Raw genomic sequence first — 18,259 nt, 5'->3', positions numbered from 1 at the left:
GCTCCTTACCTGTGCCCATTGCCCAAGCCCCGGTAGGCCTTTGCCTGATCTTGCATACGGTTCAAGCTTTGAGCCACAGACAGGTACTGTTCATAATACTTTATAGCTTCCTCAAAATCTCCCAGAGCCTCATAACAATCTCCCAGATTCCCATATGCTCGGCCCCGATCTAGCACAGATTCATTTCCACTGAGCTGCTGCAGCATGGCCAGCTGCTGTTCAAAGTAGCCAATAGCTTCCTCCATGACATTCATGTTCATCTTGGTAATGCCCATGTTACCATAGACTTGGGCTTCTATGCTGGGGTCCTTCAGCTTCTGTCCAAGCTCCAGCTGTTCTTCGTAACACTTGAAGGCCATGGTGTACTTCCCAAGCGACATGTACACTGCAGCAAGGTGACCATGTGCTCTGCATTCACCCGGCATATCTCCCAGCTCCTGGTACACCTCCAGCTCCTGTGTGTGGTAACCTAGAGCCTTGTCACACTTCTGTATCATTCTGTATGCAGAGCCCAAGGCTGCATAGGCACTGGCTTCCAGCCTCCTGTCTTTAACATGATGGGCTAAGCTCAATTGCTGCTCATAAAATTTTATTGCACCATTTACGTCTTTTTTACAGACAAAAATATCCCCCAAGTTTCCCAGAGCTCGGAATTTGGCCTGGGAATTGTTCAGAGACTGGGCCAGGGACAACAGGTACTTTTGACACTCCTCTGCTTTGCTGAAGTCCATCAAGGCTTTGAAGGCCAGGCCCAGGTTGCAATAGGCTTTGGCTTGGCTCAGCTTGTCATGAAGATCTTTTGCTAAGGCAAGATCCTGCTCATAGTACTTAACAGCTTCCTCGTAGTTCCCAAGGCAGTAATGGGCATAGCCAAGGTTATGGCAAACTTTCCCTTCCCCTTCCATGTCCTGCAGCTCTGGGGACAAGCGCAGGTACTGCTCATAGTAAGGGGCTGCCTGCACGTACTCTCCTCGTGAGCAGTGGAAATTGCCCAAATTGCTGAGGGCCCGTGCTTCACTCTGGATGTCTCGCAGCTCCCGGGCAATGCTGAGATGATTTTGGTAGTGCTGCAGAGCACGGTCATGAGCACCCAGTGCTTGATAGGCAACTGCTAAGTTCCCGTGTGTAGATGCCTGAGAGGCACGGTCATTTACTTCCATAGAAATCTGCAGCTCCTGCCGATGGTACTTGACAGCCTGATCATACATGCCGAGAGCGTTATAAGCGTTGCCCATGTTGCCATAGGCCCGGCCCTGGGCGGCGTAATCACTTAGCTCCTGAGCTATGGACAGATGTGTCTTATGCAGCCGCAGTGCAGTATCATAGTCGCCTTTCATCTGGTGAATGATTCCTGAAAAATAATGGAAACGGGCTCAACAAAAACATTCCTCCGTGCTAACCCTTCTGCAACACCTTTGCCATGCTAGGACTTCCTGCAGCCCAGCCCTTGGCAGCTCATAGCCTGGCCCTTTCCCCAGGGTCTCTACAACAGGCAACCCCATCCCTTCCCCACAGCACCCTGATGCATCCCCAGCTGTCCCTTCTCAAATGAACTGCTTCCTCGCTCCTAACAGGGAAAGCCCGGGGAAGGTTTTATATTATACATAAAAGCACACATTCACCACAACAACTGGACAGTTTGGCCTTACAAAATGCCCGTTTTCTTTTTTAATTATGCTACTATTTTTTTTTCATCAGCAACACCTGGTGAATCCAGAGCTTATACTCAACACACTGACTGAGAAAGCATTTGCATTTGCTTTTCCAATTTCAGTCAAATCATCTTGTACTTGTTATGAGACATGGGAACAGGAGCTCTGAAACTGCTGATGTTACAACTTATGCTTTAATTAAACTCTGTGCTAATAATACATGTGGCTCTTTTGCAAACACTTGTGAACAGGCCTGGAGATCCACAAGCCACTGAAGGAGGCCCTGCAAACACAGATCCTCCAGATTCATCACAGTTACTTGATACCTGGAGACAACTTCAGGTCTTTCCCTGCCCCTAAAAGAAAACAGCTTCCAGTTTCCATCTCCATATCACAACCAACGTGTTGAGGGGGAAGAGATGTGGAGGGTCAGGAGGCAGCTGCCCTCCCCAGCCACTGCAAAGCGAAGCACACTGTGATGAGGCCCCGCACATGCTCCTCCTCTTGGTTTGTACTTTTAAAGAAGACAGAGGCTTTACAAGTGAGCCTGGAACATGAGGGCTGAAATTTGCTTTCCCGAGGCAATTTGGACCTCACAGATTCATTTTTTAAACTCATGTAGGATTGAAAACCCAAGTTCCATTACATCAGCATGAAGGATTCCGGCTGGATTACCCGTATTTCTATCAAAACAAGTCATTCAAAAATACTGCTCACTTTCCTACTAACATGAGGCTTCAGAAGGCAATTTAGAAAACATAGGCAGAACAAAACAGGATCAAAACAGCAAACGCTTGGCGGCTGCTGACAGTTTGTTTCTCTCCCCCTACACTGCAATCATGATCAAAGCTAGTGCTCATGGCAGGAGGGACTGACTCCCTGGTACCTTAGTCCAGCTCCTGGCCAAATCCTTCCTCAGCTCCAATCAGCCTGTGGCTGTAATTGATCAGCGTGAGCTATTGCATCTCTGGCTGATGCATGCTGATGTTTCCTTCTGGTATGACAAGGGAAGGTTGTGGCAGCAAGGATGGGATGAACTAAGCTGAGTGACCCGACGTGAATATATTTTGGCCCTCCATCTCCTATCTGGAGACATGGCCAGTGCTGGGGCTCAGAGGACAGCCGCACTGCCGCACACAGCAGAATGCTCACAGGAAAGACCAGTGATTTCTGCAAAAACCCACGAAGTAATTACAAGGTGAAACTGGATTGGACACAAAGCTATGTAACTTAGAAACTGCAAAAAACAGTCTCTGTGAAAGCGTCCCATTGCTTCAGAAACTAAAAAAGATGGAATTAGCTAAATCCCTCCCCTGGAAACAACAAGAGGTGTCTGAGCTGGAAGCAGGCAGAACCAGCGCTGCCCCAAGGAGCCCGTGCTCCCAGCCCTGTCTCCTGAACGCTGTGTCCCTACCAGCCAGCACCTCAGGGTGCTTTGGCTCTGGCATGGGCAGCCAGGCCTTGCCCAGCGAGATGCAACGCAGCAGGCCCCATCTGTGAGAAAGCTAAACACATGGCTTATTGAAAACCAACCCTGAAAACACAGGGTTTCCAGAATAAGGGGACGACCAAGCTTTTCCTAATCTCTTACTGCTAACTGGACAGACTCCTCAAGGAGACAAGACATGCCCTTGTTGTCCACCAGCAGCACTCACCACCTCCTCTGAGGAATCAGGTGTAGGAAAGCACTCAGCTTGAAGTGAGCGTAAAAGGGTGAGAGAGGCCAGAAAACAGGTTAAAAGCAAATTTGAGTTCAGCTGACTGCCTAGATAACTTGTTCTTTGATGAGATTCCTCCTAATTAAGAGTCAGAAAGCAGAAAAGAGGACAAAAAAAAACTTATTAAAAATTTTTAGTGGTGACTTTGGCACAAAGGAAGTGAGCACTACTCAAGATGTACCAATGAAACCCAGTTAAGAAGCACTGCTGACACAGAGAAGGATGGGATTATTATGGAGGAAGGACTGGACAACCGTATGTACCAGAGCAACAAGAATGGGGTGATGAAAATCAGCAGTAAACTACACAAAGACATGGACTTCAAGACTACAAGGGCAGGAAGTCATCATCTGGAAGTGAGAAGAGAAGGAGCTATCCAGTGAATTGATGTATTTCCAGTAAAGAAAGATAAATGTGATTCCTGTTAGACACAGGAGAGCTAATCAATTTACAGACCAATGCTGGTGTAATCACAGAGGGGCATCAACCGTAGAAATTATTTTCACCACCAGAGTGCCAAGGCTCCAGAACAGCCCTATAGTAGGACAGTGAAGCAAACAAAACAGCAGTGTTAAAATGGCACATGGTTAGTTTATGAATCATGGTATTTGTATTACACGGTATGTGCAATAACAGGAGACTGGATTCAATGCCACAGGAGGCATCTTCCATGTCTCTCAGTTTAATCATTGATTCCCCTGGTAACTCGGAGCTTCTACAGCTTTTCTGGGAGAGTATCTGAGGCCAGCAACAACCACTCATGGGCCAACGAATTACACTGGGAACACGGACATCCCTTATTGTTGGAGCACACGCTGCCTCAAAAACACATGGTTTGCCCCCATGAGCTGCAGCTTGCACTGCCATGGTGCTGCACAGCACACATACCGTTTGCTCTTAGGCCACCTTCCCAAAAATGCTTATACCACCAAATCATGACATGACCCATAATACTCCAGGCAGAAGTGGCTGCTGCAGGACGTGAATGAACTCCTCAGTGAGCCTCTCTATAAAAAAAAGCACATTCATAGATCATTTCCTAATGCTTCATTAATGCCAAGAGTGTCATGCTGAGAAATAAAACATAGCCTTACTTCTCAAGGAACAGAGTAGGAAAAATGTCACCGGGACACTGCCAGGAGCTATCAGCCACAACTGCCTGAGGTTTGCAGATGCCAACAGCCTGAAATACAGAGTAACAGGACAGGCAGAAGGAAGACTGGCTGTAAAGTCAGTCACCTGGAGGAACTCAGAAAGACATGCAGACCTTTCCCACCACATGGCTGGAAACACACCCACCCACCTAGATCTTACAGAGAGACTACAGGGACATAGTCTGCCAGAGGTGCATGGGAACCAGAGACTGGCTGCTAACACCTACAGAGCCTTGCTGCCCTAGAGCCTGGAAACAAGAGCAATCATCTAGTTCACTTCCCTGCTGTGTTGCTGCTACTCAGTGGGTTCCCATCATCCTTTCTGTACATGCTGTCATCCCTGCCCTAATTTCCAAGCATACTGCTCTGCCTCCCTCCCATCAAACGGCAACTGTGTTTTCCCATCCTCAGTCTATCTATCCTCAGCTATGCACTTAAAATTACTGTCAAAGCCAGAGACAACCTTGGCCCTGGACTGCAGACACACGCCTTGCTCTCAGGGGATGATGACTCTACACCTTGCTACTGGTTTCATGTATGTTTTATCTGTGAGCCATGTCAAGTGTGAGCTGTTTCACGTTCTTTCCCATGTCCTGCATGATGCAAGCTCCTTAGCTGCAACCTTTGGCAACAAAACAACTGCAAGAAACAGACCAGATGCCTCTTAGGGAAGAGAGAGGCTCATCTGGGGCTGCAAGGGATTCTGCTTGTGGAACATGCAATAAATAATTTATTTAACTTCCATCTCCCCAAATCTAGATCAGTTTCCAAGTTGATACCTTAGATACCAGGATGACACCCAAGCAGGTCTGGCCTGTGGTTTGGTGCTTCTGTTGTCCACATGGCACTGAGATGGGAAAAATTAGGCTGAGAAAAACATCTGCAAAGCTGCTCTCTGCAAGAGGTGTTGGGAGCAGTGTGGAATGCAAGTTCCTGCTTTTAGCACCTAGTACATTAAAAAAATGCATTAAGAGATAATGTCAGGAGCTTGGTGTGAAATCCATCCTTCAGCTTACAATTTCTCTTGTGCACCCCAAATCCTTCTAAATAGCTCTTGTACTAGTGTATCTATTAGCTGTTACAGTCCTCAGGCCAGACCACTGCTGTGTGCAGAGCACAAGATGCTCGATCAGGCTGACATTCCTCTGGCCATCTGTGGATCATCAGCCTTAAGATGTGAATCCTACTGCTGTCACAAAGTTCTTCTCCTTACTTTTCCACCTCAGCCCTCTTATACTCATTGGATCAAAATATCTGTTAGTGCTGGAGATTATTTTGGCACTCAGCTGACTTGACAGAGAAGGAAAAGTCTTTGGTATCCAAGGTCATTTAGGAGGCCCCAGTGAGCAGATAGGATGCCACAGCTCAGCCTCAAAGCTTAAGCACTCGGAAGAAACTCCACTTCACTGTGAAGAACAGAAAAGTCAGTGCACAGTGGTCACCATTAAAATGCCATTGACAACTCAGACGCTGTGTCCACAGGAGTGGTGGATGAAAAGATGAGGGTGCTAGTGAGAAGTCCTATGCTCACTGTAATTACCTCTCTTCCTCAACATGGAGGAACTCACAATGGGGAGCGTTTAAGGGACACTGACCCAACCCAGACTGTCTCCCACTGCCACTTCATACTATACCTGAGGATAGATAAGAAAAGGAGTACCTGGGGCAGGAGATAATAGGAATTCCTGCCCCAGGACACAAACCTCTCCTGTCCTGCATGAAGGAAAAGGAAAGTAGGAGAGGACGATAGCAAGTCAGACACAGAGCATGGCTTTGAAAGGCAAACAGCAGCCAGAGAAGTAAAATTCATACTAGAGATTAGGGCAACAGGTTACTGAAACAGCCAGTGCTGCCACGCTCTGGAGAGGCTATGGATGGGGTTTTACCCTGGATGGAGTTTCACCCTGGATACTATGTCCACCAAAAAGGCTACTCTCTGTCACAAGCCCTGCTTGAGCAAATTCCCAGAATTTAATCTAAAAAATTAAGGTTGCTCTTGGGAAAAGAGGAACCTAGTAAGAGACCCCACACAGCACCTCCTGGTATGTTCGATCATTTGCCAGGGGTATTTACAAAGGACGGCCCAGGAAGGAAAGGTTCTGACTCAGACTCCAAAATCATCACCTACCAAATATATTCTCTCTTTGTGCATTCCTCAACAGACAAAAATGAGGTTCGTAGATGGATGGGAGATGAAGCCTTCACAGTTCTAAAGGTTTTAGTCAGCCTCTTTACTGCCAAGAAAGGAGAAAAACAGTGAGCAAATGTTTACCAGGAGATATCCAGGACAAAACCAAGCAGCATAACAGAGAACAAAGCTGTGCTCTCCTCGAGCTGTTTGCTCGAGCTGTCACCCGTCTGTTGTGGCACTTAAGGAAGAAGGATCCAGAAATACACTGTCACTTCAAAACATCAGCATTCTGACTCATTCTTACAGCTATAATTACTGACTTCAAAATAAAAGATACGTCTTATGGTCAGGCAGCTAGACTACATTCTGTAATAGTACACGAAGGATGCAGTAGAACAGACCCAAGACAGGAACCCAGCAGACGTGAGGGGAGACGGCCAGAGAAAGCCTTTACTACCTTATACACTGTAAAGCACCAAAAATGGCACAAATTACATTAATCCACAAGCTTTCTTTCCTTAATGATGCATACAGTTAGAACTGGGTAGAAACCTGTACGACATCAGAAAAATCACCATAAAAGCTACATTCTGCCTATGCACATCACTGATTTTTCCAGTTCAGGCAATAAATTTTAAGAGGAGAGAGAATGTGTCAGATGAACTTTGGAACAGTCTTTGCAGCTCCTGTGCTGGAGCCCAGCAAGTGATTATGACAGAAGTCAAAGGGACCTCCAGTCTCCCACTAGCAGTAGCCAGTGCAGAACAAACCTCTGCGTCGTGATGGGGTCACAGCTGCACCATGGCCTCCAGCTTAGACTGAGGTAACATCACTCTTGACTGAACTTGCTCTTTCAGAATGAAATACGAACATGCTGAAAGTTGAAACAGCAAACCTCTTTCTGAAGTTCACCCATGTCCCAGCCCCCTCCTTGGTGCAGACAGCAGAGCCTAACAGCATCATCCTCTGCTGCACGCTCTGCTGCAATGCAGCTGGCTGGATAAGCGCACCTGTGAGAGGTCGGAGATGAGGGAAAAGGGTCTTGGGCAAGTTAGCTAGTCCTTCAGCAACTGGGGAAGAGACGGCCAAACATTACATTTTTTGATCCTAACTGCAAAAACGCTTCAAAAGAAAATACCTGGCACTTTTGGACAACAAGACAAGCACATGAAGATAGGCAGGCATATAAGTTCTCTTGTAACTGCAAAGAGATGCTACGCACCAAGGGAGAGACTTGAAACTGTGTTTTATTAATAATCTGAAGTGTCCTCTCTCCGTGGCAATGGGAACCCTTAAGAGCTGCAGAGGCTGGAAAGCCAGCTCTCTACATGAAGCCTTGGCATTTGGAAACACCATCTGCTTTGCAAAGGTTGACAATCTGAGACTTCTGGTTAAACTCCACATCTCTCTGTTGTGAAGGGCCTGATAACTTGTGACTTGCCCTCAGTCCATTATCTTCTGCTTACTGAGTCACAGAGCGCATTATATCTCCCTGCAGAGCACTACAGCAGCTGGGCTATGTTATATTCCGTGTCTGTCTTGCTCAGCATTAGATAGCATACTTAAGAGAGCTTTCCATCTAAATCAGTGAAATGCAAACAGAAAATGTCTGTTGCTTCAGCGAAGAGGCCAACTCTTAACATTCTGGCTTGGAAACACACATTTAGATACATTTTTTTGCCTGTCAGCATGGTTATTTTGATGAGGTTTTGTTCTGCATGTGGATTAGATGAAAGAGACAATTAAGACTTGACTTTTTAATTGGTACTGGATGCATTTTAAACAGCAGTAATAGACTTTCTCAACAAGAACTGCATGTTCTCTTTCTCCAGTATAACTTAACTCTGACAGAGAAGACATAAAAATATAGCCAAATAACAGCTGAAACGTGAGATCCTGCACTCAGAAGCTAGGAAAACTATCCTAATACAAAGTGTAGAGTGGCTGAGTCAGCATACCAACCAAAAGTTATATTTAGGCTTAAATCCAACACAAGAAAAACATTCTCTGCTGCACCAAAGCTCTTTCCTTGGTTGTTTTTTTGTTTGTTTGTTTGGGTATTTTTACAAAAATTTCTGGAATTACATGCTGAAAACAGATTAATAATGGTATTTACACAAATTTTCTAGTCCCAACTTGACTAATTTTGAGCCAGCAAAAGGGTGAGAGACTTTAAACTGCAAGTGAGTACTGTGAAGGTTGAGAAACAAGAGCAAGTTGCTTTCTTTTGCAGCAGCGTTTGTTTCATTCTGGGATGAGGCAAAGCAACTACAGCGACTATCAGCACTTGCAGCATATTGCTACGCCCATCTTGTCTCACCATTTCTGCACCAGTTTGTTGGGGTTTTTTTGTGATGCTGAGTAAGACAGAGACAGACTACATTAAACATACAGGCAATTAGAAGAAATCCTACAGAACTTGAATTAAGCTCTTTCTTCTAGCAAAAGAGCTGTGGTCTGCCCAATGGCAAAGGGCTCACGAAAACAGGAGACAATACAGAAAACCCACAATGGCTCATCACCACACTGATGTAGGGAAGAAAAACAAAACCAAGTGACAGCTTCCATTTCCCCAGACTGCATTGCCTCAGTTTCCTGGATTTGCTCAGAAAGAACTGGGGCAATTCTCCAGAAAGCAGCAAGTGCTTTGGAGAGGAAGCAAACGAAAGTAGTTCTGATCTCTGGATGCTTGCCAGTGCTGCTCAGAGCACACCCACCCCCATTTTATAGGTGCTCACGGCTGAACACAGCCGTGCCATCTCCCAGTAACTACACCATCAGAACAGCCTGCACACCCCCTGTTCAGCTTCCACTGGAAACAAAATGCATTAAGTTAAGCTTCACAGCAAGAGGAACCTTCCCTCAGTCCCAACCATGAGCTGGGAAACCAGTGTGTTCCCCAGCCATAGCCAAGGACGATGTCTCCATCTCCCCCATCAAGGACCCAGAGCTTACACCTCGCCCTGCTCCCCCCCTGGACAACCCAAGGTCCCGTTCCTCCACATGGGCCCCTCTATCCCTGCCACAGACTGGTGGATCCCTCATGTCTCTCCATCTCCCCAAGACCAGTTCCATGCTGGCAGCAGAGATGGCCAATGTAGTTTGTGCTTTGCTAGATGCATCTGCTCTTATTCTCTGCAAAAGCCCTTACACAGGTTAGAGGAAGCAAGATGCAAGGCTTCATCCCCCCCAGCCCTCTTGCCTGTTGGGTGCTCTGCCATACCAACAGAAATGTTATCAATGCTCACCGGTCTCTAATGCTAAGCATGCCACAAGTGCTTTTGCCTCACAAACCTATTTTTGCCTCACACATCTGCCCTAATTTGTGTAAAGGAGGAGATTCGCAACAATAATGAGAAAGCTAGGACTGTTTTGTTTTCTTCAGCTCACCTTATCTTCTTTATTCAGCCTCTGAAGACTTAGCTATTAAGAGAAATTAAGTAATTCATCAAGCCCTTTTCAATTACCTGCTGTTGATAACATCAGAGTACAATTAGCATCTACAAATGAACCAAGTGCCAACTGCCAAGCAGAAACAGAAGCTAATTTACAGCATGGGGCAGCCTGCAAGAGCTGAGATTCAGGGGCTGCCAGCAAACACATATTTTGTTATACCAGCAACAGCCCTGTTCTGCCACTCCCAGCCAGCTGAGAACACATCCTTAATGACAGCTGGAACATCAGCAGCACAAACGCAACATCCCATGGCAGAGATGGAAATCCATGTTTGTTCGCTTCCACATCTGTCACTGTGAAGAAGCAGCAGGAATGGACTTCACTCTGATGTAATGCAGTCCTTCCCAGCCTGCCAGCAGGATGCCAATGTCTCTCCTTAGAAGAACACAAGACTCCTACATTCTATTATTTTAATGGGTACATTCTGAAAACAAACTTAGGATTTGACCCATGTGTCTCCCAACTTACAAGGCAGGAATACATTGACATTTCCAGCTGACAAGCTCCCAAAGAAATGGCCAGGTAATAAACCAGGTCACTTCCTGCCCTAGTGCAAGACTTACACTTATTTCTGATACCTAAATAGCTCTTCAAATGCACTTTACCTTTTCATTTCCCTTTTGCCATGAGCTTGTGCTTTCTGGTATCTTTCTGAGCAGGTTAATAATTGAACATGGGATACATTACATCAGCACACAATCTGCCAAGTGCCTGTTTAATTTATGAAGACAGCCTGGTGAAACTGGGGTAACTAAGACAATAGCACACAGAAAACCTCCTGCATCCTGGCAGCAGCTCGGACAGTCACGGCATTCCCTGACAAATTCTGCTCCATGTCAGGGCCTTACCTAGATTGGAGGAGGCTCTGCCTTCAGCAGCTCGGTCCTGCAGGCTCTCAGCGATGTGCAACTGTTCTTCATGGTACTGCTTAGCCCTCTCCAGGTCCTGCATACATCTAGCTGCATGGCCCAAACCAGCATAAGCTCGCATCTCAATGGCCTTCTCAGCCAGCTCCTGGGCCAACTCCAACACATAGTTGTGGTAGGACATAGCTTTGTCGAAATTCCTCCGGTAGTGGTAAGCACTGCCTAGGTTGCTGTAGGCTCGAGCTTCCTCCCGCTTGTTCCCCAGCTCCTTGGCGATCTTAAGATGTTGTTCATGGCACTGCACTGCATTTTCAAAATCCCCCATTGCAATGTACACTGCTCCCATGTTGCCCAGCTCCCGCGCCTCAGAGAGCTCATCTTTGGACTGCTTTGCAAGGAGGACACACTGCTTGTGGCTAGCCAGTGCATTTGGGTAGTCCCCAATGGCTGTGTACACATGGCCCAGACTGCTCAGTGCTGAGGATGCTGCCTGCAGGGATAAGAGAGAAAAAATAAGTATAAGTATGCATGGAAACAAGTCAGATGGCCCCAGTCCTAGAAATCAAAGCCACAAAAGGCCACTCTGGAGAAAGAATGTGACTACCAGCTAGAAAACCTACTCTCTGCAGTTCTTCTACACCCCTCAGGGCAACTCAGGTGGAGGCAGCAGGAACAAGGTTGACTCAGGAAAACAGGGCTAAGATTATCTCTTTCTCTGAAGCATACAGTGTGCGTGTGTAGCTGGTAGAGGGGAAGTATGGCACTGCAAAGATGCAGAGATCACCGAGGAAACACAGAAAGTGATCGCTGCAGAAAACTGCCCTCCAGGACCAGCCTGAGCTGCCTCCCAGAGCAGCACTTCTGTAGGCAGCCACACCTCAGCTCACCTCTCATAACTACTTTAACATCTACACCAAGTCCTGCTAACACAGCCAATGATCCTGTGCATGGCAGCTCTTAAGAAAGCAGACAAATAATGATATTCACTTGCAGAGAACATTGCAAACAAATGCTTGCTCTGTTCCACCCTCCACCCGGTAAGCTCACATCAAAGCAACAGACTCCTGAGACTCTGCAGGCTGATGCCAAAGCACTGTCAGAGATCAGCAGCAGAATGCGCAACTTGACACAACCATGCTGCAGGTTGAGCCACCACGAGGACTCTGCAGTCTCTTCTTTCCAGGCTAAACAGTCATTGAATAGCTGCTGCTGGAAAACTTACACTGGCAGCCAGAACTCAGCTGGGAGAAGGGAAGTGCTTCTGCTGCTTATCTTGCAATACCAGTAGGCCAGAGTGCGGTCACCAGCATCTTCACCTACTTCTGCTTGGCCAATCACACCATGCTCCCAAGAGCATGGTTCTTACTGCGCAGCATCAGGGTCCTTCTAGCACAACATCACTTGTTATTGAGCCCCGAACCACCTTGGGACTGCAGCAAAGACAACAGTATTTCAGCAGCTGGAGCCTCTGTCCCCTGGGGACATCTTAAATAAATACAGCTATTTGAAAACCTGAGTTCTTACCACTGAGAAACAGCTGTATTTAACAAGACAAATTATCTGACAATCAAGATTCTTTTGACCACTGCATCTACCAGGATGCAGGCCTTCCTTCCACTGGCAGAGACAGAGCATGCACAGCCAGACAACAGGGCAAGGAGCCAAGAGCAGGGGTTTGTGCCTTCTGCCTAACACACATCTGCTGCCTCAGCGTGGCTGTTCACTCCAAAGCCCTGACCCCGAGTCCTCCGTGGTCCCTGCATGTGCATTTCCTTTGCTACCCAGCTGCTGCTGTGACCTAGTTTCATGACAGCCATCTTTTCCAAACCTCCAGAAAGGAGCAGTCAGGGTGAGTGACTGCAGAGAGACTGGTTTCACCCTTCCCTAGCACCCTAGCTCAGGAAAGATCCAGCCCACCCTTCCATCTGAGATGGTGACACAGCATCTCAGGACACTTGTCCTTGCTGTTTGAAATGGTGTAGCCCTGTGCTACCAACAAAGAGGCAGCCTCACTCTTTTCCTATCCTTGGCTATGCGCTCCCACAGGCTAGTGTTCTTGTTCATGCAGTGAATTCTGAGCTCCCTGATCAGCTGTTCAAATTTCCTATCTCCTGACAGGCATGACCTCTACACTGAGTGATGTGATGGCAGGGAAAAGCAGCTCGCCACACCACCAGGCTGCAAGCAGGTGGGGCCCCTTCAGCTGTTCCAGTGTCAGGAAGAAAGGTATGCTCCCTCTGTTCTTGCTTTGCTCAACCGCTGGAGCCACATGCGTGGCATACTTTTATTTTATTTTGCTACTCCCCTCCTGCTATGACTTGGATGGCCCTCCAATGCAGCTGATATTGGTGCTTTTTGTTTAAGGAGCAAGCACACTTTAGCGTTCTGGGAGCAGTATGCCTAGGCACAACACCAAGATCTCTTCTATGAAATGGCATTCCACATGGTAAGCGCAAGCCATGCAACTGAAAGCACCTCACAGGTCATGCCAACCAGCTTGGACATCACAGAGCTGGAGAAAGGCTTCAGTGCAACACCACTGATAAAGACACCAGACTAACCCCCAGAGAATGCAAGGCGAGCTGTAAAAACTTGAGTTTCTTGCTGTGCACACATGAGACGTGACTCAGACCACAACTCTGCAGCAAGGTTCAGACAGCAAGCGGACCTCTGGGGTTAAATTCACCTAAGACTTTGCAGATTCAAGCCTACCTCTTTTAACTGTTCTAAGCAGCTGCTTCTTCCACACTACAAGCACACAGAAATGTACACTGACGTCAAAGTTGGAAGAAAAACACTTGCTTAAATTAAGCAGCTGGAGTAGCTAAGGGATAGTGGTGGCTTCCCATCAGTGCCCAGAGTGGCCGTGATGAACCTCTCCAACCCACCCAGCACCAGACTAGGAAGTCCTGCCACCTTTTCCCTGTGAAGTCATACATCTGCCCCCACAAGGTACACAAGTTAGGGAGCTTTCCCTCACCCTGGACACTTGCCTCACCTTGATGAACTGGTATATTCCTGCTTGGCTCCCACCTGCAGACTGGCTATGCCCCACAGATGGAGGATTTTAATTCCCTTCTCCAAGGCAAATGATTAACCTCTTCCTGACCATGCTATCTAGAGATTAGATATATAAAGAAAGCGAATCAGAAGAGAGCTGGCTCAGCACGTCTCAGCTGGAACCACATTTTGCTATTGAAATTATGTCCCTGAAGAAATGAGCCTTTCATGACTGTCAAAAACAGTGGCAGCAGAAACCTTCCTAAAGATTATTTTTACTAAAATTGTATAACGATAGGAAGAGTAATGCTAAGTCAGGAAGATCTATGGGCCAGGGTAAGAGGCTGAGAGTAAGAGGCAGCAGCATTAACAGAGTAGTATTTCCACACTGAGGAACTGTAAATATGCTGTGCTGAGTCAAATTAATAGGGAAACTATCTTTTCTGATACAAGAACCTGAGGTGACAGATTAGCTATTAAATACAATTTATAGGTCATAAGATAGAGAAGTTATAAGGAAGCTCTCCCTTAGCCAGCTCTGTAAATAGCCAAGCTGCATTTTCTCTCCCTGAGGCATCCTTTCAGACAGCTTAATTATAATGGAAGAACAGCCAGAATTCAAAGTGTCTTAATTTTTTTCACTTAGTGCTGCAGATGAACTTCATTCAATGCAAGGGACAATGCAGGCAGAGCAGCAGCCACCATTAGGAAGCCCTGTAGCATCCTTGCAAGGCCGTGGTAGCTCTCCATGACAGCAGGATGGGAAAGCCTTGGGCTCAGTCCCACAGATGGTGAGAGCAGCACTGGATTTCATGCTGCCAATACATGCTATAATGAACTAGAAATAAGTTGCTTTTGCTGCTGTAATTACCACAGACCAGAGAGGGGAGCAGCTAGCAGCAACTCTTCAGTGACATAGTTACAGGCTGGGGACAAAGCTACTGAACATGCTGTCACATGGTCAAATGGTTTCTTGGGCTTAGAAGGTGTTTCTCCAACAGCAAGCACCACAGGTGGTGTGAAAACCAGCTAAACCCTCCAGAAATAAATGATTTACAGCCTCTGCAGAAGCACAGGCACTTGGCTCAGAGTATCAAGGACCAAAGGCATATTCACTCCAAAAATTACCTCTGCAGGACTCCCTGCAGAGCATTGACACCTTCACTTCATTCCCACCTCCCACAACTCCCCATCCCATTGGAAAACTCCACGTCACCAGCTAGACCTGGCATCCAGCTGGCCACTGCAGGACGGGCACCCAACCAGACAGCAATGCCTCAGGAAGGGATCTGGACCTGCACCGAGAGGGCCGCAGCTCCTTGCTCCTGGAGGGCAGGTGCTGGTAGGGGTCCTAGCCCCTCCTCGGTGCTGCCACGACCAGCTGGGCTGCGCAGGCAGGACCGGCTGCCTCTGCATGTGCAGCAGCAGGCAGAGCTGGGAGCAGACTTTCGAGCAGCATGGTGAAGTAATTTTTTGGCTGACACTGGTGAGCAAAGGCTCTTATCTAAAAGTGGGTCTCAGGGGGCCTGTTTTGAGGCTTCTACAAAACCAACATGAAAATCTTTGCTCTGAATTTTAATACATTTTTACACAAATCTTCATGAAGATTAATATATGCATAGTATTGAGTCATTTACAATCTCACTAGAAAAAATAATGGAAAAAAATAGATACACGCAGACACCTTGCACAAGCCCAGACCAAAATACTGCATGGGGCCCATTACAGTCTTCAACGTGTATCGGAGCTCCCGTCATCTTGCTGGTGAGCAAAACATTCACTGCTGCACGGAACAAACCAGTAGGCTGTTTTGGGCAAAGTTAAAACGAGGCACAACACAAACAGCAGAGCTGATTTAGCAGCCTCGTTGGTTTTGAAAGACAGGCCGCTCCCACCACTTCTGATATAGCTGGGGAGAGAATGGAAGTGTCTCTGGAAAACAAGGTGTCAGTGAAAACTGGTGTTTCCTGGGGCTGCTAAAAAAAAAAAAAAAAAAAAAAAAGTGGACATTTATGCATGCAGATTGCTGAATAAGATGAGCTATGGCAAAGAGCCATCTAGACAGACTCAGATGATGTTAATGGGCCACAGCTAGGGAAAAGAGGCATAAATGGAAAGCAACAGATCTCAGACTTTCTGTGCACAAGAGAAACTTAACAGATGCAGAGACTGCTCATACTGTACATGGGAAGACCTCTTTAGGAGGTCTCCTAGACTGGGAAGCGGATCATAGGATGCAAAATCTGTGTGGCTGGAAATGTTTATTCTCAGGGCTCCTAATCCCTTTGCCCAACAGCATTTCCAGGCTCACAGTAAAGACCTAGAATGAAGGGTACAAGCTTGGCAACTGTTCTTAGGGCATGCAAAAAGACTTGGCTTACATATCTGAGTGCCCAGGGCTGGATCGTCCAAACCAGAATGTGGGAGGAGGACAAGAGAAGCAGAAAAGAAAAATAAGTAGAAAGAGACAAAAAGAGAAATGGAAAATGAAGGGTAAAGAGCTGACAAGAAATAGCCCAACTTGATTAGAAAGCTGGGGCTGTTGCTCACATAGACAGCTAGACAAAGGCAGGAAAGACTGCCTCTACCCTCTGCCATGGCCTTCACACCAATGGTCCCCACATATTTTATTCTGCAGCAGCTTCTACTGTTAACTGATCCAAGAGAAGAACTTCCCAATCATCTTGGAGTCTGCATGAGCAGAGCCTATGGCAATTCTGGCTTCCCCAGGGCTGGTTTCATGCAGCATCTCTTCTCCAGCAAGATAACTATTCAGTACTCTCTATATGCTCATGGGGGCAATCAGTGGAAAGACTGTGGAGCTTGACATTAAAGCAGTGTTTAGAAACAATTTGGTGATTACATCTGCTGGGGGACACCAATGACTCACTTCAGGGGGTTAGTAATAGGATTCCAGAAGATAAATTCATCACTGTATACTTAATAAAATCCTCTGCATAATAGGATCCACCGGGAACTCTTAAGTGGCTCGCACTTTGGGCCAACAGGGTAGGGGTATTCCCATATGCACTGGCAGGAGTCAAAACGCTGCAGTGAGAGTACAAAGTTGACACGTGAAACAGACTCCAGCTGCGCTAGCACAAACGTCTGCTTGGTAGCAGGGTGATGGGAGACTACAGCTTCATACGAGTGGAGTTTTGCATCAGCAAACAAAGAAAATCAATGCTTTATATATCTGACAAAGACAAATTTTACAGTGGGAGTTGCTTACACCTCCAATTATGCCATTTATCACTTTAATAGAAAGCAGATTCTTCTGCCACTGAGCTGAGGCACAGAAGGGAGTTCTGAAAAAGGCTTCTAATTGCTCTCTTTTTCTTGGGAGCAACAGCCAGTTTAGTTTTTTCAGCTGAATAAGGTAGTGTCTGATGTTAAGCAGATGTGCATCACAGAATGACAACTAATAGGGACCTAGTGACTTGGAGATATGTGTTTCTTAGATATTTCACCCCTGCCAGAGAATGGTCATTTCCCAATTATGTTACATTTAAACAATTCTTTAACTGAATGCACAGCCTCCTTGAATGAGAACACCGTATAATAATCCTAAAATGGGCAAGGTCAAAATGCTCTGCCTGGTATCCTACTATTAAGGTAGCTTTAACCCCCAAACACAGGCACCAATTAGGATTGATCAGAAATTGAGCTTTTATAGCCAAGGTGGGGAAATAACTGGCATGGACTAAGCGTTTGTGAAATTCAAAAGCCTGACTGCAGAATGCTCTTGCATGCTGTTTCCCTCCACTTCCATTCTCTCTCTGGGCAAGGGGTAACAGCAGTGCCTGATCCTACATGATGCAGTGGAGCTGTATCCAAAAGATCAGCCATGCATATTCATAACATCTGTACTCAGGACAGTCAGCAGGATGCTCTTTTTGAGAACCAGCTCTTGCTCTTGAATGCAAGCAAAAGTTTCCTGGTTCACTGAGTGTATTTTGGGGGTGGTGAGGGGGAAGGCAGCTTCAGCAGATTGTTTCTGAACACACACACACACACACAAAGAAATACTGAAAACTGAAAACATTAACAGAATGAGTTCTGCTGGCTTCACCGTAAAGACTAAAATCTCACTGTATCTGACATCAGTGTAACTTTTTCCGTATAGGAAGTACAGAGGTTAGCTTACAGTAACGTAACACTGTGTAAGCATCTAGCTCTTTCTCTATGTAAGCTCTGTTTGTTTTATAGGTATGGGCTATGTAGCTGTTGTGCACACAAGCAGGACAGTAGCATAACAGGGGATGAGCACTTTCAGGACCTA

At 46.5% G+C, this 18,259-nt stretch overlaps 1 protein-coding gene across 3 annotated transcripts in view; it reads right to left on the bottom strand.

Annotated features, from left to right (window-relative positions):
• The window catches only part of TTC28 (tetratricopeptide repeat domain 28), a 197,530-nt gene that overhangs the window by 41,703 nt on the left and 137,568 nt on the right, over nt 1-18,259 (bottom strand). For 2 of the 3 annotated variants that reach the window (XM_049805421.1, XM_049805422.1), the window contains 2 exons: nt 10,960-11,467; nt 10-1,351 (listed from right to left, as the gene is read on the bottom strand). In XM_049805421.1, coding sequence (XP_049661378.1) covers nt 10-1,351; nt 10,960-11,467 — 1,850 coding nt within the window. Of the gene's footprint in view, nt 1-9; nt 1,352-5,303; nt 5,364-10,959; nt 11,468-18,259 lie in introns of those variants that run through there. The other variant, XM_049805423.1, reaches the window with a different exon arrangement.

The sequence above is a fragment of the Accipiter gentilis genome, chromosome 7, assembly GCF_929443795.1.
Source record: "Accipiter gentilis chromosome 7, bAccGen1.1, whole genome shotgun sequence".
NCBI classification, from domain to species: Eukaryota; Metazoa; Chordata; class Aves; order Accipitriformes; family Accipitridae; genus Astur; species Astur gentilis.
Note: the sequence above shows the minus strand (reverse complement) of the source record. Positions and strands in the feature narration are given on the sequence as shown.